General features: G+C 41.3%; 2 protein-coding genes across 2 annotated transcripts in view; one reads left to right on the top strand and one right to left on the bottom strand.

The window, feature by feature from the left end:
- Window positions 1-1969: 1969 nt before the first annotated feature.
- fam167ab (family with sequence similarity 167 member Ab) lies at window positions 1970-3634 on the top strand (the record flags this gene model as incomplete). Its single annotated transcript, XM_080527405.1, has 2 exons — window positions 1970-2347; window positions 3371-3634. The coding sequence occupies 2 exons, from the start codon at window positions 1970-1972 to the stop codon at window positions 3632-3634; spliced, it is 642 nt and encodes a 213-aa protein (XP_080383531.1).
- A 13508-nt stretch (window positions 3635-17142) lies between these two features.
- The window catches only part of ccm2 (CCM2 scaffold protein), a 29185-nt gene continuing 19216 nt past the window's right edge, over window positions 17143-27111 (bottom strand). Inside the window, exons 5-10 of the mRNA XM_080525886.1 lie at window positions 26936-27072; window positions 25530-25665; window positions 21995-22052; window positions 19488-19626; window positions 19119-19257; window positions 17143-18287 (exon numbers count right to left, since the gene is read on the bottom strand). Of these exons, the coding sequence (XP_080382012.1) occupies window positions 17989-18287; window positions 19119-19257; window positions 19488-19626; window positions 21995-22052; window positions 25530-25665; window positions 26936-27072 (908 nt within the window). The 3' untranslated portion in view covers window positions 17143-17988. The remainder of the gene's footprint in view (window positions 18288-19118; window positions 19258-19487; window positions 19627-21994; window positions 22053-25529; window positions 25666-26935; window positions 27073-27111) is intronic.

The following is a 27111-nucleotide window of genomic DNA, read 5'->3' as shown; positions in this document are numbered from 1 at the left end:
GCATAAATGTGTGCACTGTAGACCATGGTGCTAGACCACTGGATTTTCCATTTTCTGATGATGTTTCTGACAGTGGAAATAGTTTGAAACATTGCGAGAGTTTTTTGTAGCCTTCTCCTTGATGGTGGAAGTGAACTATCTTGATTCTGACATCCTTGGACATCTGTTTAGAGGAACCCATGGTTTTTAACACCAGACACAACAGCCACCGCAGTTGGATACTTTAGAAGGCTTGGAGTTACTTCAGAATATATAGTTCAACCCTGGAATTATATTCACCTGACTCATTGAAGCCCTAACGAGTAAATCACTTTGGTCTGGGCCTTAGTAATCATCTTCTCAAAAGGTAACAAAGAATAATCCAAAAGGCTTCCCAAACTTTTTCACTGGGCCCTTTTCCTTTTTTTGCATTTAAAAACTAAAAAGAAACCTTGCTTTAAAATGTGCAGAAAGGTATCATGTTTAACTTTGTAGCATTTAGTGTTCAGGTTTGCTTTCACTTGGAGATTAATTGTAACAGACATTTAAACCAGTGGTGCCCAAATGTGTGCACCCCACTGTATCTATATTATACAAGCATTATTATATAGGAACTGTGGGGCATTTTATTTGATGACCGTGGTTGGTCTCTTCCTATTAACATCAATTGAAAGAATTTGACACAGAAGAGACAGCGGAATGTGCTGGCCAATACCCTTGAGGTTTACACTCAAATTGATGTCAGTGGGTGTCTGAAATCCAATCTTCTGTCTGGTTATTTTTGGAGGTATGAATCAATGTGTCTAGATTAATGTGAGGAAAAGCGCTAATACCGTATGGATCCATAGACAGGACAATAGGTGTACACCATGGATTTGATCTCATAGTACAGTATCAAGTATCATATCAGTCAAGGCTGTTGGTTCTATCCTTATGGGTTGCCTCTATATTCCGACCATCTATCTATCTACCTGTCAGGTACGTTATTTAAGCGTAGCATAAGCCTAATTATTGGTTTTTAGTCACTAGTATTTAAGATTGATTAAAACATTACCGTACAATAGTTGTTGGCCTTCACAAACTAATCATAATAATCTAGAAAAGATGGTCCATTCAATTTGCTTTAAAGTCTGGGTCTGTGGCACAGTCTACGATCTGTCCCCACAGTCTGTCTTCTGCTGTCACAATACAATGACGCTGCTCAGGTTTTTGAGATCACCCCTGAGGCTAGAGGCAGAATAGTGCTGACTCACTTATGTTGCCCCATTGCCATGGAAACACCATGTCCCTGTCTAGTGACAATCCAGTAGTAGTAATACACACCGTGTATTTAAGAGAATGCTGATCTAAGACCATGGTTGTTTAGACATATAATGATTAGGGTTTCGGTTGGAGTAAGTAGAGTAGATCTCAGGGGCTTATTGAGACACACTGAGAAGCAGGGCATCAGATTAATAGTAGCACACATTGTACTCTCAGTTATATAATGATGCAAAGGGTCCATATTTCAGGCAAGAAGACATGCTACTAATAATGCAATGGACATGACTAATCCCAGATATAAAACTACTAACTCAACAAACTGAATAGCTTTTTTGAAGCGTGCCATTTTGTAAATGGTTGACATTTTCTTAATCAGCAAGTGTCAGAGCATTTTTTGACATGCATGTTTTGTCTGTTTTGTCTCTGACTTGTAGACTGCTGAAGGACATCAACTCACTGGAAACACTAAGTTGTGTTTCAATGAAGGGAGTGCTCAATGAAGGGAGTGCTCAATGAAGGGAGTTTCTCAAGTGCCTCACTCTGGATGACCTCTCTTTGTCTTGCCACATCAAGAAACCAGCACAGAATAGGGACAGAATGACAAAACATGAGTAGTAATCACCCACTTACAAACATGGGGTTTCAATAAAGAACACATCACTTGACGACAATCCTCTTGACGACAACAGTTTTGTGGTAGTTGTGATTATTTATAACTGGGTTAGCCATGGAAGCAGGCTCAATCCCCAAGATTAAAGTAGACATTGCTAGCGACCCAGACCTGGAAGAAGCCAACCAAAAAGACTTGGAATCAGTCCCAGACGACCACTTGAGGAGCTTGAAGGCCTTGACTCAGAAATTGAGGCTGGAGACCCGCAGACCTTCCTATCTTGAATGGAAGGCCCGATTAGAGGCCCAAAGCAACAAGGGTTCGGCAGTACCAGAGGAGCAACTCCAGCCTGAAGAGAGAGAGTCCGAAAGGCAGTATGGAGTACCCAAAGAGAAACTCGAGAACCCAGAGTTGATCCAGCACAGTATACCCTCGAGACCGCTGAAACAATTTGAGAGTATTGATGAGGCTCTCAACTGGCTCAGGAAGGAACTGGTGAGGCAACAGCATGTATGACTGCCTCTCCGAGAGACAACCTCTGTCCGTGAACGTTTGTCAGTTAGTTCCAGTTACTTATTTGTCTGTGATTCTGCTTGAGAAACAGGAGCTTCCTGTCAATGATAGATGCTTTGTTGTTACAGGCCAGAGAAGAGATGATCTACTGTCCGTTAGCTAATTAGGGTTCTACAATAGACCGCATGTCCAAAGACTGAATTGCTACTGTACGTTGCTGCACAGAAATTGCATTCAAGTTAAATTGAGTAGGAAACCTTTTCATACACGGTTTCTGCAAGTGTAATCGGTTCTATTTTGCTCAATTATGTTGCTCCTTTGCCTGTATGCATGCTTGGGCTGTTACAGCAGAGCAACGCAACGGGGTGCCTTTCAGAGGGTTTAAAAGAGGACCCATTTTCTTCAAAGCATTGCCCAGTGTGTGGACACACACGTTTGCACAAAATACATTAGGCATGAGAACAATAGGTATGATAGTGAAAGGGATGGTTGTGGATATCAAGCTGTTCATTTTCTTTTTGGATTTTCCCACACCAAAGGTGTAAAGGACTAACTGCCAGGCACTGATTATAGGGGTGATAAGATCATTTGAGTGAATTAAGTCTAATTAAACTAAAAAGAAAGACTATGAAAAAGTGAACAAACATGAATGAACAGCTCCTCTTTGAAAAAATAAATAAATAATAATGTTGGTACAGAATGCAATTAGTGTAGGCTACTTGAATCTATCACAGGGATGCCAAGTGTAATAAAGCAGAATCTGTGACTTTCATTAACCTTAAATTTGAGAAAATGGCTAGTATTATCTTGATTCCTGCCAATAGTCTACTGCATTCCTTCCATCTTCTCTCTTCATTTCCTTCTCAAAATGCATGGGAGGAGAATATCTAAGGGGACATAACTTGGATTTATCCCCCAATGTGTTTGTTGTGAGAAGGGAGGACGCGAGGAATGGAAGAGGGACGAGTTAAGTGGGATGATTCTCTCTTTTTGTGTGATTGGCAGACGGAGATGCGATTGCAGGACCAGCAGCTGGCGCGCCAACTCATGCGTCTTCGCAGCGACATCAACAAGCTTAAGATTGAGCAGACATGCCACCTGCATCGCCGCATGCTCAACGACGCTACCTTTGGCCTGGAGGAGCGGGACGAGCTCTCTGACCTGCTGTGCGACTGCCCCGTCACCCCGGGGTTCGGCCTCTCCGCCCCGCTACGACTTATCGGCGTCACCAAGATGAACATCAACTCTCGCCGCTTCTCACTCTGCTAGCAATAGTGAGAACTCTGCTTGGCTAGGTATTGGATATCTTATGTGCATTAGACCATAGCCTTGACTGACTGGTGTGACCCTAACCCTAACACAGATAAAAGATTTAAAAAAAAATACAGATCCAAGTTTAACATTTTAATGGCTTATTTATACAGTAGCCTACATGACTGGGAGTGAGGCTTGTCACTGATTGAGCACAGTTTATATATCAGATAATGCAAATAAATGCCACAAAACATAGCTAATAATACCCTCTCTGTCATAACGTTACTGTTGGTTCATGCTAATGTATGATCTTTGAAGACTTCCCCAACCTAAAACATACTGTAGCTCACTATGAGATACATGATGCCACTTTTGAGGTCTTCACTAGTTGCTTTTGGTCCATTCCTAGCCTTACCCAGCAAGCACAAAGACGTTATAAAGACGTCATGTTGACGTCTTTCAGAGACGTCCTGGGGCCTCATTCATAAAAAAGTACTTGAACGTCATCTTTGACTTTGACGTAAGCACATTTTTCTAAACCGTCGTAAGCATTATTTATAAAACGAGCTGAGATGATTTCAACTTATGAGGTTAATATCTACAACAATGATCCTATCACAGTCACTATATAGATGGTTGAGGTGTGAAGAGTAGGAGACCCCAATATGATGTCACCTGGCCTTAAGTCAGGGGGCAGGTCACAGATCACAAGAGCCATTTTATAACAGTCACTTTGGCCCTCCATTTTGTAATGATCACAGAACAAAGAGTAATAAAATATCTTGCCCTAGCCGTACAGTCAGGAGACATTCCTTCATAGCATACATACAGGCCCATACCATATACAATCCATGTATGTGTGTGTTCAAGTAAAATATACTACACTTGCGTACGTGCTTCCTTCTATAAATACCAAACATACTTGGAATTCAACGCAGGTGAATGAGGTTTGTATTAACGCCCTGTGATAGCGGCTCAATTATAGCGGCTGAATGAAGACAAGTGCTATTATAGACATACAATTCAAAAATTAATCTGGACATTCTGGGCCAGATCTGACTAGTCATGATATGACTTGATCTGGCCGCTTTTGGGGTCCATCCATGCTGCTCTTTTTCAAGCTGAAGAAATTATCAAAATTATTTTTGTTAACACATTTCCAAACAGCTTGTAACAAATTATGTTTCCGATGTTACACAATAAGTGCTGGTCGGAAATGTTTTTATTTTAACCTTGATTACAACCATTTAGTTATTTCAGTGGCAAAGTATTTTTCTGTAAAATGTATTTTAGTTGAAATAGGGTGATATTCTGGGCCAGATACTAACTAGTTGTGATATGACTTGATCTGGCCGTTATTGGGATGGCCTGAATTCGTCTGTGCTGATCTCTCTCAAGGTGAACAAATTATCAAAATGAGTTTTGTGACACTCGATGGTAAAGTCTTTTTCCCTAAGATTTTTCTTAGTTGAAATAGGGTGATATTCTGGGTCAGATTGGACTAGTCATGATATGACTTAATCTGGCCACTATCAGGGTCTGTCCATGCTGCTCTCTTTCAAGCTGAAGAAATTATCAAAATGAGTTTTGTTAACACATTTTCAAACAGCTTGTAAATCAGCGCCAATTATGTTTCTGATGTTACACAATAAGTGCTGGTCGGAAATGTTTTTATTTTATGCTCGATTACAACCATTTAGTTATTTCAGTGGCAAAGTATTTTTCTGTAAAAAAATATTTTGAAATAGGGTGATATTCTGGGCCAGATACTAACTAGTTGTGATATTACGTGATCTGGCCGTTATCGGGCTGGTCCGAATTCGTCCAGGTCCGTCGGTGCTTGCTGGGTACTTATACTGCCCTGTACCTCTGTATCCATTCTCTACTAGTAAAGTAGCTCAATGATTGTAGTATTTCCCAGTGGGTTCATCTATACTGTATTTCTGTTTTATACATGCACAAAAATGACAATATTGTTTCATACAAAATGTAGACATCGTATTTGTCAATTTGACTAGGATATAGTGTGTAATAAATAAACAATGACTATGAATAAAGGTAGTGATGAATCATGCTATAATCATAGACCGATGTTACTAACAATTTCAGATTTTAATAAAAAGTAAAATAAAAAATAGCTAAAAGTCCTGTGTATTTTCTTGTTATCCTATTAGTCAACCAAAAATAAAACTTTGTTGAGATTCATACATTGTTACTTGATTCCCTCTTTACCTTGAAATGTATGCATTTTTCTAGTTACATTTTAGAAATGATGCTGCTTGTCAGTTGGAGCCTTGGAGGGATGCATAATAGCTTGTTATGTCCTGAATCAGTTCCAATTTCATATACCTCAATGAGTACAAAACAACTTAAAACCTGTATTTACCATATATCTACAATATGCAGCAATATGTTCAGATGTTATTGTCAATTAGCTTTAATTGGTTGTGTCTTGAAGTATAAGTTTCCATGTACGTTCTAAAATTATGGTCAACCAGATGAATCATGTGGGCTTGCTGCTCACGCACAATCAAACACACAAACACACACACACACACACACACACACACACACACACACACACACACACACACACACACACACACACACACTGCACATTCTCAATGTTTAATGTAATATACCTTTTTTATGTCTATCTTAATCATCAGGACTTCAGTCATAGTCCTACTCATTAGCATACAATACAGCATATTAACAAAGGGCTTGTTCCATGTTCGTCACTGACACAGTGCCTCAAGTCATTATCAACCAGGTGATTAATCCTCTGTATGCAAGAACACCTGCATGTCTAATTGGTACCCAACAACAGTGACACAGAGTAACTCCAGACAGTGTAGGAACAAAGGAAGGAGTGGTGTGTTCCTGCCGCGTACCAACACAAAGTGATTATGTTTCGCTGCCCAGCGCTTTGACAAGGGTTAGGCACGGAAATACAATGTGGCCTCCTTACAATCAGCCTACTCCAATGTCAAAGAACATTCAGGTCCATCATTTCTTACCCTCTTCATGTCCTCATATTACCAATCCCATTATGGTTTGGTACAAATCTTTGTCGACCCAGAAAAGAAACGGCAGAGAAAAGAAAATATAGGTGAAGGGGGAGAAATCCATGCTGCCCCCCTATCTCCAAACGACCCTTCCCCCGGTGGGACAAATGGCTGTGGAATGTGGTATTGCAATGATGTTAACTGAATGGAACCTCATTGGTTCTCCTTGCAAACGGCTCCTAAATGTAATACTATGGTTGAGGGTATAAAACAGAAGTAAGAACACAGATCTCTTCTCTCTTTGCCTGGGTGTTCTGGTCACAGATTCAGGTGTTGCTTCTGAGTACATTAGATAGATCATGTGGTCTGTCCTTTTTCACTCTCTCTCTCTCTCTAATTATCCATACCTCATTTGATTCATTCTATTTGACCATTCTTGCACTAAGTCAGCACAAACTCAACAATTGTTTGCACATAGTGCTAATTAAATTACTAGTCAGATTATTCATATTAAAATATTGATTAATAATATTAATCTGATTTCCAGAACTTAGATAAAAAAGTATACTTAATACTAGACTAAAACGCATTGGTAACACTTTATCTAGAGCATATCATTAAAATGTGTTCATAATGCATTATAATACTTTACAAACATGACTGTATGACTGTGTTAAACTGTATTTTATCATCTCATAATGATCCTGACCTATTATCAGTAATTTTGCGTCATCTGAAAAGAAATCCCTCATGGACAGACATAGCATAATATGATATATTATAAAGACATTATATGGCTTGATACATGTCTATGGTATAATACGTTATAACACATTATACATGAATCATTGTTGTAAGATCACTGCCTCCCACAAATGTGATTTAGCTCATCTTTAAGATCCTGGAAATGACATAATCTCCAGGTCACTAAGTACTAATCCCCACCCTCCACCACCACCACCACCCCCCTACGGGCCCCTCCATACGTTTGTCCTGATGCCTTTGTCTACCGACCCGCACACATTAAACTCAGCCTACAGGCTACACCCACTGACGAAGGCCCCACCATTCTGGGAACTGTGAAGACAAACATGCGTGTGAGAGTACATGTGATGAAGCCGCCTGCTCCCTGATCCCCTTTCTTTCTCAGTCTGCATGATCAAGGGTGGCATGTTATGAATGACTTTGTTGAGGCTGGGATTTTCATGCTTGAGCTGAACTCATCGTTGCTGAAAGCGCCCCTTTAATTAAGGATGGATGACACCACCACATAGATTTTTTAGAAAGTCACTGTGGGCACTGCCAGTAAGTAGCTGTATTCCTTTGTACCGTTCAAATCATTAAAAAAACATATTTTAAGGTCACATGTCAGCTGAGGTCACATTGATTGCATGAGCAATCTATGACCGTGGTTCCAGTTGGTGTTAAGTTGGTGTTTAAGAGATCTGGATCTCTACAGATCGTGTCCACAACATTCTGATGATGCCCACATTTTCGACAGGTGGAGACAATCAAAATACACGCGCTAAACTGACTCTGATCAGATTTTCCTGACCACCTTTGGAGGTACAGCTCTGTAGTCAGGGAACGCACGGTGCATCCAGACCACAGCGTTAGTAACGTGTATCAAAGCATGAAAGTCAAGTTGAAAGGTTATTCACTACCTCTGGAGGTATACAAGCGAAGGCATGGTGTCTGGATTTCTGCTGTGTGGATGTAAACCAGCCACATTAAGCACATAGAACCTACGGTATTAAATAAAGCACAGGAGACATTTATTTTTCACAAAATGTAGGCAAAGGAGGCTGTAATTGTTGTATTTGTGTGCAGGTGAAGAAGCACTGCATCATGATTGAAGAGTGATCTGGTCATCATGTTCGGATTACAAAGGTTGCATGTTTATGGCATATTCATTCATTTATTTTGGTTTTGTTTAAAGGCCCAGAGCTGAATTTAGATATGAGCTTCAAAACAGTGTTAAATGGCCATGATAAATCAGTAGTGAAGACAAGGCACTTTCTAAAAACTGGTGTCATGGCAAAACACTGGCCTTTACGTATTCTGTGTACATTTTGTGGATATGCACACATTTTTCTACTACTAGAAAAAGTAGAAAAGCCTAAAATTGTTAACATAATCGATTCTTAACTAACCACTCTGAGTATGCTTCTCTCAGTTTAGTGATGACTAGATTATCAGATTATAATTGATGAGGAATGCTATATTCTCTAACATTGACTGCATTACCTAATGTTTTAATGGTCCCTAATATCAAGCTAATGGTATTGATTGTGAATAGTTTTAAGAAAGACTTTGTCAGGGTTTCATTACATAAAGGTGTACCATGCAGTTTTGCACATTGCTGCCCTCTTTGGCAACACTAAAGAAAACTAGTGTTGCGTTTATATTTTTGTTCAGTGTAGATTAGAAGGATCTGATACAAACGGAAAAACACATCTTCTGCAGGCCCGTTGACCGAAATAAAACAGTGTTGCCATGTTGTGTTTGTGTGGTCATCTCATCTCATGCATGAATGGAGAAGCCTCACCAAGGTAGGTGAGCCATGTGACCTGGCATGGTTCCCAGAGTGCACCACGGTGAAGCTCTATATTCGATAGCGAGAGCATTTCAGCACATTCTTTCTCATCCAGGATTTAACCCTTGTGTGGTGTTCGGGTCAACCGGACCCGTTTTACATTTTTACTTGGTGAGAAATGGTACAAGAATACATTTGATCAATATGAAACTCTATGGCCTTGGCTTATTTTCTATGAAAAACATGTAAAAGTGAAATACATTTTTTTTTACACATCCTACAATATCCCAACACATTTATGTCCTTCATAGGATCTTCGGGTCATTTAGGCCCGGATGCACAGAGACACACAGAAACATACACACACTCACACTGACACTCACTCACTCACTCACACACCTCTGCTCTAGCTTTCCCGTGCCAAGAAGCCGTCTGCTCTCGCACTTTTTACCCTTTGAAGTGCAACATTGTAAACATTTTTACATTTTCTTGCACTGTACAGAACGTATGCAGCAACTGCAAAAAGTACATTTGAGGTACACACACTGTCACATTCTGTGCTTCATGTGTTGTGTAGACAGGCATACCCATGCACACACAATTGTAGCCAGTGGTATTTCAGAATTATTTGGGATTTTTCAGACATAATACTGTATTTCGACAGTGACAGTGAAAACAGTGTACATTCCGTTCGTGTTTTGTGATTCAGCATTTGCAGACATTTTTGAGAGATGTATTTCATAGCTATTGGCAAAAACAATCTTAGTTTGGTTCTTTCATTTCTATTCTTGTTCATCACCTGTATTTTCTTTACAGCTTTGATTATAATTAGATAAATGTGAAATTCAATTGAGAATATAAATTCAAAATAATAAACAGCAATGAAAACATTGTTTCATTAACATGTTTCCTAGATAAGTATGATTTATGACACCCAGGTCTTTATTATAGTGGATTTTGCATTTTCAAAGTTAGGGGCATCATGTGCGTAAAAACGCTTCTACTCATCATGCTGTCGTTCAGCCTGACACTTTGTGGGTTGTTACTAAGCATCCTCTGCTCCAGCCTCTCCAAAGGGCAGCCCCCTAGATCCACTAGAACAAAAGATATGCACTTTTGAATGTGTACACAGTACCTATTGTGCATTATTGGGTACAGTACCTGTTTGTGCCCACAGGAGGCACCCTTTAATATTATGGGCTATTTTGGGGCTTTCTTGCGCCCTGAGTATACCCCCGTGTATGGGTCACCCTTGGGACTAGGAGCACCCTGTCAAGATAAGTGCTTTTAAAACCCCAATGGTGTCCCGGGTCAACTGGACCCGAACACTACGAAAGGGTCCAAAAAGTGAACATCACACAAGGGTTAAGAGGGAGATGGAAGTGAGCACAGCGAGGCCTGGTCAGTGCAAATGTTAGAGATTCTGATTTCAACTGAAGGAGCATGTGAATGAATGAATGAATGAATGGTCTTTATTGTCATTGCTATAGTACAGGTACCAAACAACGAAATTTAGGAGGGGTGGCTCCCCTGGTGCTAGGAAAGAAAAAAAAACTAAAAAAAACACAAGAAGGGAAGGAGCTGGTTTACATAAATAAAGGCTATGTACACTATCCACTATACTATACTGTACAGATAGACGACTAGGGTTGTCATATTGCACATAGTGTTATTGCACATTCATTTAAAGTGTCGCAGTTTGCAGGCTTGAAATGTACATATTTGTGCCTCAGCACTACACCTGATTTTTTCAGTCCAGCAGCTGCCATCAATCCGTCCAGACTGTCCAGGGCCCAGAACCTAGGTCTTTGCTGTGTTCAGGGCCTGGATGGCCCTGGGGTAGAAGCTGTGCTTCAGTCTGTTTGTCCTTGCGGCCATGGTCCTGTACCGCCATTTCGAGGGTAACGACCCAGGGTGGGTTGGGTCTCTGGAGATCTTGGAGGCCTTCCTGAGACAGCGTGTGTTGTACAGCTCTTCCAGAGAGGGGAGGGGGGCGCCGGTGATCTTCTGGGCTGTTCTCACAACTCTCCGTAGCGCATTTCTCTCCGCGGTTGTGCAGCTGGAGAACCAGTTGCAGATGCCGTAGGTGAGGATGCTCTCCACTGCGCCGCGGTAGTAGGCCACCATTATCTCCTGCTTGTTGTGTTCCTTCCTGAGGACTCTCAGGAAGTAGAGCCGCTGTCGTGCCTTCTTGATGGTGGCTGCTGTGTTGTTCTTCCAGGACAGGTCATCCTGTATGTGCACCCCCAGGAATCGGAGGGCTGAGACTCTCTCCACGCTCTCTCCGTCGATGAGCAGGGGCTGGACCTCAGACTTTTTCCTCCTGAAGTCCACGATGATTTCCTGGGTCTTTGACTTGTTCAGCAGCAGGTTGTTAACCTTGCACAGCTTGCTCAGTTGCTCTACCTCATCCCTGTACGCCGCCTCGTCCCCCCCCGAGATGCAGCCCACCACGGTGGTGTCGTCTGCAAACTTTACGATGGAGTTGCTGGGGTGGACGGGGGTGAAGTCGTAGGTGTAGAGGTTGTAGAGGATGGGGCTTAGCACGCAGCCCTGGGGGGACCCAGTGCTGAGTCTGAGGGCTGTGGAGGTGTGGGAGCCCACCCGCACCCTCTGGGGGCGGTCGGTCAGGAAGTCCTTGATCCATGCACATATAGAGTGTGATAGTCCCAGGTCTAGTAGTTTGGTCACTAGCCTGTCTGGAAGGATGGTGTTGAAGGCAGAGCTGAAGTCCACAAAGAGCAGTCTCGCGTAGCTGTTTCCCCTCTCCAGGTGGGATAGAGTGGCGTGGAGAGTCGTCGCGATGGCGTCCTCTGTGGACCTGTGGGCTCTGTAGGCGAACTGGTATGGATCCAGGTTGGGCGGGAGGCGTGTGAGTATGTGGGCCTGGACTAGTTTCTCGAAGCACTTCATGATGATTGGTGTGAGTGCCACCGGGCGGTAGTCGTTTAGGCAGCTCACCGTGCTTTTCTTCGGGACTGGGATGATAGTTGAGGTTTTCAGGCAGGGTGGGATGGTGGCCTGGGACAGGGACTGGTTGAAGATGTTGGTGAAAACCCCGGCCAGCTGGTCGGCGCAGTCCCTCAGCACCCGTCCGAGGACGCCATCCGGCCCCGAGGCTTTCCTGGGGTCCACCGCCTTCAGCACGCGTCTCACTTCATGCTCTGTGAGGGTGAGGCTGCTGAGAGCTGGAGAGAGTGGTGTTTGTGTTGTGGTTACCTCCGTTCGCCCCTCGTCGAACCGGGCGTAGAAGGAGTTCAGCTTTTCCGCCAGCAGGGGGTCGTCCTCTGCGGCTGTGAGCCTGTTGGCTCTGAAGTTTGTCATGTGCTGAACCCCCTGCCACATCCGCCTGGAGTCGTTGCTCAGGAAGCATTCCTCAATCTTCTCTCTGTGGTCTGCCTTGGCCTCTCGGATGCCAGTAGAGATATCAATCCAAAATATAGGCTTTTATTGCAACCAACCCAAAAAAATAGACTGTTTGTGCATACTTAACCTCTTTATATCCACGGACCCAGATGGGCATCCGAAGTGATATAAAGAGTTTACCTCGATCAATTCTCTTCATCGATATCACATTTTTTTCACAACTTTGCATGCTATACGATGCCACCATTTTTTCCCAGAGACGGTAAACACGGCCTAAGTCACATCCAGTTTTCTCCAACTGGAGAATGTGTCATGTCCGGTTTCAACGCCAAATTTCCTCTCAACTCAAAAAAATCCAAAAACAAAGAAAAAAAAAGAAAAAAGAAATCTGATACATGAGAAAGGTCAAAGGTCAAAGATGGTGCCAACATATCTCCAAATGGCCTAAACATATAGGTGTCCGCCTAAACATACCTGTACTAAAACAGGTACAAAGTTGCATTTGCTCACATTACTAGCATCAACTGTGGCACAAGTACTAATAAGACCCTGGAGTACTGATTCCTAGATGATTTGGGCTTGGTTATCAGGTTTCCAAGGTGATATTCACTGTAAAAGCTATAGTTTTTTTAGGCGGAGACTGAATTTGAGATGTTTTATAATGTTCTAGCTCTATTTACTCTGACACAGTAACATAGATTTTGATTCTGACACTTCTACAGCCACCCCACAGGTGTTAGCTTTCATTTGATAACAAGATCATTATGAAGGCCCTTGTGATTGTGGAGATATTCTATATTCACTGTGGGCATGTCATTTCGAGCAGAAAACCAGAAAAATGAGGTGGATAAGAAGAGGATAATAACAATAACAATATTTAGGCCAATAACAATAACAATAACATAATAATAACAATAACAATAATAATAATAATAATAATAACAATAACAACATTAGGCCAATAACAATAATAATAACAACAACATAGGCCAAAGTGCTATCAAAATAAATGTGGAAAAATGTAAAAATCTAAAAGATCTAGCCCATACGGACGCTACGGCTGACAGCCCTCCAGTACGAAGCCAGATCTCTGAGGCCCTGCATATACTGTCCTTTCAGCCTCAGTAGACGGGCCTCAAGCAGCACAGAGACACACTAAATATCAGAGTGCAACATTGTCCCCTGAAACATACAAGTATATTATATCAATGTGTTTCTATGCAGTATCAATAGCATCTAATTTAGATGTTTTATTTTAGTTGTTTATCTAAAGAAAATAATATTTTAAAATAATGAATTATCTAAAATAATAAATTAAAAACAATCTAAATTATATGCTATTATCAATAGCATACCCCTTTTATAATTAGCATACTGAATTTCATTCTCAGATTTGATATAAAGACTATCAGAGTTGGGTCATTTGTGGAGACAACCCCAACCCAACTCAACCCAACCCTACTTGGTGAAGACAGGAACCACAGGCCACCGGTGAAAATCACAGGCATATGGGCTACCATGTCAGGTAAAATAGTCTTACTGAAAGACCTTGTCTAAAAAATATTGATGGGAATCTATAGCCTACCTTAATACTTGATGTCTTTTATTTTCAGAGAATCCACAGCTCCTGTTTGAAGAGACCGTGTTCCTGCCACTCCACAGAGAAAATCCCCTGACAGGCTGTGAAGAGTACAAGGAGGGAGCAAAGCTTCTCTTCCCACCCTCAGCCATCACTGACACCCTCCTGTTCTTACATCATAAATGTTTTTGGGAACCACGCCAACTTGTTGGGATAGGTATGAATTCAACTGCCACCAATGGGCAATACTGTGAAATTGTTGATAAAAGAGTAGTCCACAACATCAGGAACACATGCTACCTGAAGAATATGTTTCTCCACTCTCATATGGAGTAACTCTCCCATGTCACACTGTGATGGTAGTCATTGTAGTCTGTCTGGGATGGAGGATGTCAGTGTAGTCTCTTTCAGAAGGACAGTTTAGTCTCTCTGTGGTGGAGGGGAATCTTGGGGGAATTGTTACACAACACATTCTTGTTTATTTATTTATTTGTATTTTAAATAATTAGAGCAACCTGGTCTCACACGGCAGACGTCAGAATTCGAAGTTTATGGACAAACGTCGAATTCTGACGTGAGATCGCATCCAAACGTCGAATTCCGACGTGACAAATGGTTTAGAATGGGGGGTCAGCTTCAGTACTAGATTTGGGCCGAGGTCCAATAGTGTCCGACTCCTACCTACAAAAGGTTTTGTACATATAATCATTTTGTTCATATAATAATGTTGTACACATAATAATTTTGTTCCTATGTATAATAGTTCCTGCAATTTCCTGTAAATGTCTATCAATTAGTAATCCACAGTATGATTATGTATTTGTGTATGTTGTTTAAAAAAAAAAAAAAAAAAAAAAAAAACTCTCACGGAAGCGGGGAACATAGAACCCTTTTTTTTCTTTTTCTAAGAAATCGGGGAACATAGGACCCGGGGAACATAGGGATGACCCCTATATTAGCACTAGCAATTAGTTTGGCCATGTGCTTTCTATGGGCGCCGCTATTGCGTGCTCTTCAATGAAGCTCGTTTGGCGCAGTTCACGCTGCAGAGATTGTTATTTGAGTACTGTCTTAAGTTGGTGTTATAATTCAGATTGTATGGCAAAGTGTACTGTTAACCACTGGATTTACCCCCTAGTGAGATGACAGTGAACTAATACATTTGTGTTAGACTGTTTGAAAGTTAAGAGGTACTTTACCAACTAACAAGGTCCAAACCGGCTCTCCAAATAAGCATTATGGAGAGCCGAAGCTGAAAACTCAGAAGCTGCTCGATAGGCCTAAACCTATTGATCACGTTAGTGGCTTGGCTATCGTATGTGTACAGTTTGATAAGAACCCCCTTATCAGCATATATATTTGTGGCCCTGTGTTCTTGAACCAGTCCCTAAAGAGCCACAGGATGTGCAGGCTTTTGCTCTGGCCTAGTACAAACATGAATCAACTCCTCAAGAACCTGATAATTAGCTCAAAAGCCAGCACACACTCCGTGCGTCTCCAGGACCAAGTGGAAGAAAACAAGATCAAGAATATAAATGCTGCTGAGAAAATAGCATATTAAACATCAGATATTAAGTTAATTGCTCCTTTCCTAAACATTTAGCCTACTCCACAGTCTGACGCTTACATATTATGAATGAAGTGATCCATTTAACAATCTCAGGTGCGTGGAGGCTACAACAGGGGGTATCATTCGTTTCCCCTAAACCATGTGACTCTGCCGGTGCCCAACTCTTTAAGACAAGTGTGGGGTTTCTTCAGGCTCATGCACCATTGAATCATGGCTTGCTGGAACTGAGGCATTGGAGTGATTCTCTTCCCTCTAAGGATGGATTAACCTGAGACTTTACAGTGGGCCAATTAAGCCACCTTCACAGCGTGAGAAAGTAGCCGCCCCTTCAGGGTGCATGTATCATGATCCCAAATGATCCTTTGCTTATGACATAACAACGAGTAGGCTACTTTAGTTGAAATATATAGGCTGGGTGCAAGCCATAACTTGTTCTGCCTTGAGGTTTGACTACAAAGGAAGGACAGCCTCAATATGACGTGTTCTAATTCTACATATCCTTTCCCTTCAAATACATTGAGTTTTTGATAGATCTCAATAGTCTAAATAATCTTCTTCACCTTGTGACAGTTCCTTAAACAGTGCAGATCGAGACCAGGAAAGGGAAGCCACTATTGAGATGCACCCATTTCCTCATGACAAAGTGGTGTTGCCATGCCAGTTTCTTCTCAAGCAAGGTTGAAAAACTCTAATCCTAAACTTTGAAGGCATTCAAGATTTGCTTTGATATTCCAGGGTTGAAATTGCAGAGCTGCTTGGGTGCATCCAAGCAAATGACCACTCATATTTAATAAACATCAGGAAGCCATAACTGCTCCTCCTGAGACATCTACTGCCCCCCAGCACGGCATCTCCTGAAGACACCCGCTTTTCCCCTCTACTGTGTCCCCTAAAAACTTCTATTGGCCCCCCTTGTACTGTTTCTCTGTTTCTCGATTGTCTTTAAAAAAAAAAAAAAAGATTAGGTTTAGAAGGTTTTTCCTTCTATCAATGGCCCTGGGCCTGAGCTAGATTACTCTTCCTGCTACGACTGGTGGATTGATGATTCACTTGCTTAGTCAAATGTATTGATTGTAAGTCGCTTTGGAATAAGGCGTCTGCTAAATGCCAAAAATGTAAATGTAAATGTAAAAAGCCACTCCATGACACCATCTACAGGCCATTCAATGCTTGTTTCATTTATAGTAAAGACAGACCATGCAGCACCTCCTGATATGCCCCCTGCTGGAGCAGCCCTGCACATCAACGGACTTGGCAGAGTTCAATGAGAAGGGACAGCAATGTGTTCAGCTGTGGTTGAACCACATCTAGCCAAGCCTTGTAACTGACTCTCTTGTGGACACGAAAGAAGAAGATTTATAGTAAAAAATATAATATAGGAGCACACAAGGAATAAGGACAAGCAAACACAAACGTACTTATATTAATTAAAGTATATGTTATTTAATAACCATGATTCACTCATCAACTGCACAGTTACAGTTAAGATTTAATTTCCCTGTCGGGTGAGACACTTGGCAACAGTACTGCATGTAAAGGCACAATGACTGGTCATGGGGGAATGCACAGCAATGTCATATCACATAAGGTGGTGGTCAGTATAAAAAACAAAGAGATTGGAATTGTCAATCAGCCATTGGCTGGCTTTGTCAAATACATTTCCATCCAAATATTTTGAACGAGAATGAGAATATTCTGTTAAGATAAGGCACATATAATAATTTCCGAAGTCAATGGTAGCAAAACAAAATGGTGAACTCTTGTGAAAATGCTCGTGAAAAACATGGAGGCACACAACACATAGGAAAAGTATACACGCAAAAAGATATGAAGTAAATATGCAGTGAGGCAAAGGTTCACTTGGTGGATTAAGTTATTGATTGACATAAAAATAATAATTATAATAAAAGAACACCACAGCCTCAGTCATTATATATAATATTCCAAAACCACACAATCCTTTGGTGAATATGATTGTGAGAGACTCCAGAGCCTTTTGGGTATCGGATTCTCGAGGGGGTGACTCAGCTACATCCTTGTCAGCGATGGCAGATACTGCCAATAAAGACACAAACCCAAGAAACCCCCCAATCAAGTCCTTGAAATAAAATAAAATAAAAAAACACACTATAAATGACGACACAACTACACATGGCCCAAACTAACAGCTGACCGCTAACAACGGAGGCTGTCTGCCACATCCTGTTACAGTAGTCAGTAGAGATAGTAGCTGACGGGCCACAATGCAGTATCCTTAGTGTCGACCATTTAAATCCCCTTGGTTCCTCCTAATCTCCCTTTTTTTCAAGATCACGGCGTGACACCGTCCTGGTCCATGCTACAGCCCAGGGCCTCGATGTCGTTGCTGATGTCGGAGATCATGCGGTCCCATTCGTCGCCTTCGGAGGGCGCCAGCCCCTCTTCCGAGCCTCCGCCGTCACCTCCCGCCGCTCCGTTGCCGTTGGTGGTGGAGTCGGAGGCAGAGCTGGCCGTGCGGCGGTAGCGGCCGAAGCTGTCGGTGATGATGCCGCGGCCGTCCTTCACGCCGATGGTTTCCAGGAAGTTCTCAAAGTGCTGGCTGTCCTTCTCTGGGATGAAGGGCCGCAGGCCTGGAGAGAGGGGAAGGAGTCACTGGTAGGTTAAACCATGGGAGCTGCATGTATACATTTAAGCCCCATATCTCAAAGCTAGTCTCTAAGATCAAGGTAAAGTTAGGTTTCTATTTTAGAAACAAATCATGCTTTTCCCATGGAACCAGGAAATATCTTGTATCAACGACCTTCTTACCTCTGCTAGATTATGGTGACCTCCTGTACATGAACACATCTGCTCAATGTCTGCATTCTTTGGATTCTGTGTATCATTGTGCCTTGAGATTTGTCACTGGTTGTAAACACCTTACTCATCACTGCACATTGTATTTAAAAGCGGACTGGCCATGCTTTTATGTATGCAGGTATACCCATTGGTTGAGCTTTATATATAAAACTCTCCGTGGCCTGGTCCCTACCTATCTGTGTATATCTCCTCAAAACCATGAACATTATAGCGTCCGCTCACAGGACACTTTACAATTGCATGTTCCGCATGCTCGTACTGAGTACGGTGCCCCCTCTGCCTGGAATACTCTCCAGAAAGACTTAAAATTAAAATAACTAATCAGTTATGATGCTTTCATAACGATTTTATAGGTCTTAGAAGGTGAAAGTATTAGAAATTAGTTATTTCAAATGCTAATTGAGAAAGGAATATAGACAGTAAACAGTAGGGGAAATGAATAGACATTAAGAACTTGACGATGCAATTAACTTTCAGAACACACACGTTGTCATGGAGATGGAGAATGGTGGGAATACTTGGGAGCCAATTCATGCACTGCCAACACAGTGAAGCTGGAACAGCAGGTTTGGATGAGTCAATGTACAGGAAGTGGTGCTCACCCAGTAGGAGGAACTTCCTGCTGTCTCCATAGAGCTGTCGGAGGTTGATGCAGAACTCATGGATGGAGGCGCCGTTGCGGTACTCATGCAGCAGAGTGGCAAACTGCTGTATCTCCTGAGATGACAGCTTGGTCCGCAACTGGAAGAGAGAGAGAGAGGGGGGGGGGAGAGAGAGAGAGAGAAAAGAGAGATGAGATAGTAGTAAGGAGAAAAGGTAGAGATAGAGTGGAATGAGAAACAATGTGAGCTGAATGTCATTGCTAGCACAGGTACATTGCAACTACAAGTGAAGTAAGACCATATAATGCAGTACATCATTTATACAGACCCCCCTAAAACACAAACACAAACACAAACACACACACACACCGTTGTCATGTAGTCCTGCAGGAGCTCTGCAGCGGTGGTGCTCAGCTCGCCCTCACTGGCCGTCTTGGTCTGAGGAGAGGCCGGGGTGGAGGAGGGGGAGGGGGAGTTCCCCCCAGCGTCCAGAGAACCCTGGAATGAGCTGACAAAGAACAGAACCTTGAACAACCTATTTTTTCAACTCAATACAAACACTTTATTCATTCCTTAAGGGGCAATTAAGAAAGGCATTCCCATGTCACAATACGATCCTCCACTTATAATACATACATATACCGGTAAGTACATCAACAGGACACAGACATCACATTAATCCCTGTAAACACTACATAAATACAATGTTAGTATTGGAAAGAGGAAGCATTTTGTCTTCTTTTAGCTAAATACATTTTTTAACATTAATAAAATAACATTTATTATGAGGTTAAAGTTGAGATTCTCAGCTTTAATTCAATGTTGTTGTTTTTTTCAGATTGGTTTCACCATTTACCCTTCGTACATAGTCCTCCTATTTCAGGGAACCAGTAGTAGTCATGTGTGTTCCGTCACATCATTTGTGCAGCTTCAATGTCTAGTATTGCTTCAGAGAAACTATCATAAACATATCCAAAACCTTAGGCTTGCCAACACCAAATTTGGAACTTCGTCCAAAATAAGAAAAACACCAGTGAGCTCAGCAACCGCTGGTAGGCCAGGAAGACTTCTATAATGGATGACCGAAGATTACCATATTTAAGCAAAAACCCCAAACGACTGTCCCAAAGATCAGGAACTCTCTCCAGGAGGTACATTGCAAGGTGGAAACCACTAGTTAGTAACAGTAAGTACAGTTAGTACAGTTTGCTAAAAAGTACCTAAAATAATAGCCTGAGCCATAGTTCTGGGAAACAGACAGATGAGAGAAACATTAACATGTAGGCCTACTAGATGGCTCTGTGTAGTAAGTGTGGCGAGAAAAGGAACTGCCTAAAACCCCTGGCATACCACCTCATCTGTGAAATATGGTGGGCTCTTGTGGCTTGTATGGCTGCCACTGGAACTGGCTCACTTGTCTTCATTGATGATGTAACTGCCAACGGTGGCAGCAGCAGAATTAATTCTGAAGTGTACAGAAACATCGCGTCTGCTGAAGTACAAGAAAAAAGCTTCCAATCTAATTGGACAGAGCTTTATCATACAGAAAGATAATGACCCCAAACATACTGCCATATCAACTAGGGAGTTTTTCAGGGCTAAAATGTGGAAAGTTCTCGAGTGGCCAAGTCAATCTCCAGATTTAAATCCAATTATACATGCATTTCATTGGCTGAAGAGGGAACATAAGGCAAAAAGACCTCAAAACAAACAAGGTTGCAGTACAGCTCTGGCAGAGCATCATCAGAGAAGATAATTGGTGGGGTCAATTCAGGGTTCCCACAACTTCTGAAACATCAAATTCAAGAACCTTTTAAGGACTTTCAAGACTCAATTCCCTCAAATTCAAGGACCCAACACAGCATAGTTTGAGACAGATCTAGATGATAATTTATATAATAGGAACTATCCGCTCACAGACAACAATTAAAAAGAGAGGCTTGAATGTGTGAACACTAGATGGTCTCTACCACAGCACAGCAAAACAATATATTGTGAAATATGTGTAAAGTTAAGCAATACAGATACTTATCTACTTGTTGACGAGCAGCTAAGTAAAACATTTTTGAATATATCTTTTTTTTTAGAGACAGAGAGAGAGAGGGGAATTCAAGCACTTTCAATGACCCATGTCTATTTTCAAAAACTTTTAAGACCTTGATTTTTCTTTTCTCAAATGCACAAACTTTCAAGGATTTCAAGGACCCGTGGGAACCCTGTCAATTGGTAGCGGACTTCGGGCAGTTATTGCAAGCAAACGATTGTGGACAAAATACAAAAAATAGAGTACAGGATTTTTCCAATACTTTTGGGGGCCTGAAATAGGCAGAGTATGTTTAAATATATATATATTTTGGTTCAACCAATCTGAAAGAAAATAACAGAATCTCTACTTCGACCCCATAGTAATCGTTTGATTTAAAATCCAAACTGTTGGAGTATGGGTTTCTACAAGTTTCAACAAGTCAAATGTAAGACCTTTTTAGATCTTTTTTTAGACCTCTTTGAATAACATTTTAGACCAATTCGCGACACCATATGATAGCTTTTTGTCATCCTCGAGGTGATGAAATTAAGGATTTCACTGCCATACAGACAAAAAAGGAAGCGAATTGGCATTTTTTGGGTTCCAGCTTGATTAATTTCCACGTAAATAGACGTGTTCGGACTGATTTCCTTGCAGGATCCCATTTTTAAGACCTTGCACCTCACTTTTAGACAGAATAACTGCAACTTGAGACCTTTTTAGGCCTTATAACTTAGATTGCTGGATTTTAGACTTTAAGGCTTTTTAAGACCAGCGTGGGAACCCTGGATAGAGAACCAATGGAGACAGGTATAGTTCTGACATCAGTGGCCAAGCAGCGTATACTTACAATGTGCTCGCCTCTGCCTCAAAGGCTTCCTTGACATCCACCTTGCTTGAAGAGTCATCTGCAGGATTAGAAAAACAAAATGCAGATCTATATCTTGACGTTATATGAACCCTGTGCTGGAAGGTGACAACTCCCATGAGTATTGCACTTGCTGTTGTTGCCAGCATATTCATACATAATCTAACCAAAACAATTCAAAGCATGTGAATTGAATTGGCCTTCTTTCCATGAAAAGAGTACAGCACAAAGCAAGCCACATCTAACCCAGCATTACGCATTTTGGGAGCGTGCAATTAGTAGGAATGTCCCTGGTGAGGGATTTCAAGTACCTGGGAGTAATCTTGGACTCCCAACTCTTCTTCCGGAAGCACATTAAAAAGGTAAAATATAATCTCTCAAACTTCAGGTAGATCAAAAACTCACTGACTGACGATGCCGCCTTGATGTTCTTGCATGCAATGATTTTCTCCCATGTCGACTACTGCTTAACAAGCTGATCATTAGCCTGTAAAAACAGCACTTAAGCCCATTTAATCTTTTTTTGTTTTTCTTCAAAAAAGCGATAGAAATCTTTGATACAAGACCCTTTTCATTTTATATTTGTAATGTCCTGAAAAAGCAAAATTTCTGAGATTTCGATCATTTTAAAACCTTCAGATACACCTGTTTTGTGTTTAAAAGTTTTCTTCATGGTCTTGCACCACCTCCCGTAGGAGAATTTCTCAAACAGAGAGCTGTGGAAGGCATGATGACCACTAGGGCTTGCCAGAGAGGAGACTGGGATTTTCCCTCGCTGGTGGGAAATCTGGAATAGTCTCCCAGTTACAATAAGGGAATGCCCCACGTATCCAACCTTTAAAGCAAACCTTAAGAACTGGCTAAAAACAAACCAATACTGTAACCATAACCACCCATAACTCTCTCTAGGCCTCCCCTTGTTGCACTACAGACTGTCCAGCTACCTTTCCCTCAGTACCATTGCACTACCTAATTCTCTGTCTTATTTTGCACTTTTAACCTGTGCACTTTATTTTCTACTGCACCAAGGTGTGTCCCTATGGTCACATACTCATTGTTTTATGTCCTATTGTATTCTGTTGTGATGTCCATTATTATTATTATTATATATATATATATTTAATCTATTGTACGTATTGTACATTTTATGTCATGAGGACTAAGGATGCAAATTAACTCACAGCTAAATCCGGCATATTTACTGTCACCATTACGACTGTTCATTAATGTGCACTGTCCTGACTAAATATCTATCTATCTATCTATCTATCTATCTATCTATCCACCAGAGTTGTTGCCCATGAATTTAATGTTCATTTCTCTAACATAAGCCGTCTCCGAGAATTGGAATTGGAAACGATTTTGGAGACGGCTTATGGTAGAGAAATTAACATTCAATTCACTGGCAACAGTACTGGTGGACATTCCTGGAGTCAGCATGCCAATTGCACGCTCCCTCAAAACTTGCGACATCTGTGGCATTGTGCTGTGTGATAAAACTGCACATTTTAGAGTGGCCTTTTATCGTGACAAGCCTAAGGCACATCTGTGCAATAATCATGCTGTCTAGTCAGCATCTGGATATGCCACACCTGTTAGGTGGATGGATTATCTTGGCAAAGGGAAAGTGCTCACTGACACAGATTTAAACAAAATTGAGAACACAATTTGAGAGAAATAGGCCTTTTGTGTACATAGAAAACGTCTTAGGTCTTTGATTTCAACTCATGAAAAATGTGAACAAAAACAAAAGTGTTGCGTTTATATTTTTGTTCAGAATATGTATGTATGTCATATTATCAACTGGTACAATATAAAATAAAGTATGTGACCACTGAATGATGACATTAGAACTACCCACACTTTAAAAAGTATATCAATATCATAGCATTCGAAAAAATATATATTTGGTAAATGAAACGTATAGACCATCGTTTCTCAACGGGGGCGTTCAGACAACATCGGGGGGCGCTGGAGCAAATATTTTAAAAAGGGGGGCGTTGAGGTGTTCTTGGGGGGTGTTCACGCATTAAGTATTTTTCTCATGAAAAACAGCTGTCAGCAGTGTTATTACGGGTACGTTCGTAAATGCACGAACGGTCAGTTCGCTCGGACAAACAGTCTTTTCAGTCAGAGCACCCATCTCTGAGCGCTCCCAGAGCGCAGTGTTCTGAACTTGGCCGGGCTCTGTGATGCAGACACACGTAGCGCAGCGCCCACATTTTTTTTTAAAGTGAGAGTGTCATCAAGAAGATGAAGCTAAAAACTCAGCTAGCAAAGGCAGAGCTTTTGATAGTTTCCAATGTGTCTGGGTAAGCTGCATTGTAGAAGAATCTTGACAGTTCATGTACAGTGCAGAAATTGCAATACTATGCTAGTCTACGATAGAAAGAACCCCGGTTCATCCCATCTGTAATGTCATGTTTCAACCCTTGCCATCCTTTTCTTGCATAGCACCCGCAAATGAACACGGATAGGAGTGGAATAGGCTATATAACTGTAAATAGTTGATTGTCTTTGGATTTAGCCAGTTGGCGAAGATTTATGAGGAATAGGCTATTTAATTTGTGTTGCTCATCTAACAGCGATAAGGTGTTGTTCAATTTACGGTCTTGTTTCATTTCTATGAGTGTTTTCCTTGTAGGCTATGCTTGAGTGACATGTGTTTCAGTTTGTGGGCTCATTGTAATTGTTGGCTATAAGCGAGAGAGAATATTTCTTATGTTAGTTTTGATACTCAGTCCATGTCATAAGCCTGTCGTGCCAAATACTCACTCCCCGCGTATACACACTACCCTCTGCGCTTATGCGTTCGCTTCCTTTCAATAGAGCTTATTTAATTTAGTTAAAATGAGTGCTAATACCATACCACCATACCAGAACATCGCAGCAGGAACAACCTATCTCAAAAAAGCGATCGTATTGTAATAAACCAGTCCGTAAAGTTCTCTGTCGCTTAGCCTACCAATAATCTAACCTGGAGAAATCAGCTACGAATGTCCCCTCCCCTCGCAGGTTCATCACAGTATATTACATAAATGTATTACTGTTAAGTGTTGTTGTGGATGTTATCCCTAGTGCCATTCTGAGGTTAGCATTGCGATGTGTTCGTCTTAACGTTTACAAACTAAAATATACGATCGCTTTTTAGTGATATGTTTATCCTCTTGTGATGTCCTGGAAACGAACACATAAGCACTCCGACCAGCTGTCAACGTCTTTTGTTGCTATAGGAAACCACTACTCTGTCTGCTTGCGATTGATCAGCTGTCAGCAGTGTTATTACAGGTACGTTCGTAAAATGATATAACACAGAATATTAGTCAACATTAATATTCAGGGAAGAAAAAAAGCCAACTTTTTTTGATGGGGGGCGGTAAGAGACCTGGATAATGGACAGGGGGGCGCTGGCCCAAAAAAGGTTGAGAACCACTGGTATAGACTAATCAATAAAGATAATCTACAGATTAATCAATAACAAAATAATTGTAGGGACTAAATGACGGCTAGTACTCACCACTGTAAAGAGAGAGGTGCCTAGTAGGCGTGGTGGCTCCATCAAAGATGGCGCGGTCCAGGAAGTCGATGGTAGACTCTGTGTAAACTATCTGGAAGACTTGGCTGAGGAGTAGACAGAGCTCCTCTGCTGCTGCCTGCAAATGACAGACATTCCACTGTTGCCAAGTAACCCGAACACAAACATCCGCAGGCTAGCTACTTTGTATTAGCTAACGATCATTTAATAGAAGACCTGTGCGGCGGAGTGATGCATATAGTTAAAAGACCCAGTGCTGTTATACTGTATATCGGCACTCATGGAATGCCTCTTGTCCAATCAAATGACTTGGTCGGAACTAACTGAACTCCACTTTATTGCTCATTGCTTTTTTATGGATTGGAATGTTACAATTTCATTAGCTGTGTAGTTTTATTGAGTTAATAAAATGTAGAACTTCTGGTTTAAATTTCATGTGGATAGTTGCAAAGGAAATATAAGAAAATAAAAATTGTTGATGTGTTGAATAATTATTTCCCCCACTGTATTGGCAAAAACATTATACCAAATGTTTGTGCATACAGTCTTTCAGGAAGTGAGATTTCAGTATAATTTGAAAACTTAAAAAGTTCTCTCCTCCTCCCACTCACAAAAATAGAAATATTATTATCCATGGAGATAATTAGATGAGAACTTTATTTATTAGAGATGGGCAAATGTATGGACATTACAGCATAGGATAAAGGCATCAATGGGATAGGACAACCTGATAAGTTGACTATTGGTTATCCCATGCCAACAGTAGATATTACACTAAAACACTTGCATAAATTAAATAACCAATCACAACCAATGGGCTATAACAAATGTACCAGTAGGTAACATTGGCTCTCTAGGACTGGTGTGCAACTTGGTTAGGGTGTGCGAGGAACACAAATAAAGAAAGCTAAAATCTGCCATTATGTTTGCCCGTAGAGTTTTCTATTTAGGAGAAAGGTCACTCATTGAACTACTGGGCCTGTGTACCGTGGCAATACCAGGGTTTATACAGGAATCTTGAGGTTAATTTCAATACCTTTCTAAGACTTTTTAAAGACTGTGTCAATATTTTTCCAGACCTCACCGCCACTTCGAGCTGTAACCGTTTACATCAGTGACACCTTTAATTTAACAGTTTTAGTTTGCAATAGACTAGACCACTATCATACAACAGAATTTCCGGTTCATCTTTGTTTTTTAATAAAACGAATAAATTCACAAACTTTTACTAAAAGTTTTTAGGACTCAAACTCTTTGGACAGAGTCTAATTCAGAAAAATACCTACAAAATTCAAGACCTCATAAAATCGTGACTTTTTAATACTTGATCCCAAAATTGATTTATCAACTTTTAATACTTTTCAAGACACCGCGGATACCCTGAATACCTTGTTCTCGACGGCCAGCACGAGCAGGCAGCAGACATCCACCAGCACGGCGCCACTCTCGGAGAGGGAGCTGAGGGTCTGGGATTTTGACAGCTCTGGGCAGGTGCTGGGGCAAGGGGAGACACCTGCCTCCTGGGCTGAATACAAAAAGGGAGGCGATTTGGAGATTTTTTGGG

The sequence above is a fragment of the Nansenia antarctica genome (genome assembly GCF_963989245.1).
Source record: "Nansenia antarctica genome assembly, chromosome: 3".
In the NCBI taxonomy this organism is placed as follows: domain Eukaryota; kingdom Metazoa; phylum Chordata; class Actinopteri; order Argentiniformes; family Microstomatidae; genus Nansenia; species Nansenia antarctica.
The sequence above is the reverse complement of the archived record's forward strand: the minus strand, read 5'-3'. Positions and strand labels throughout refer to the sequence as shown.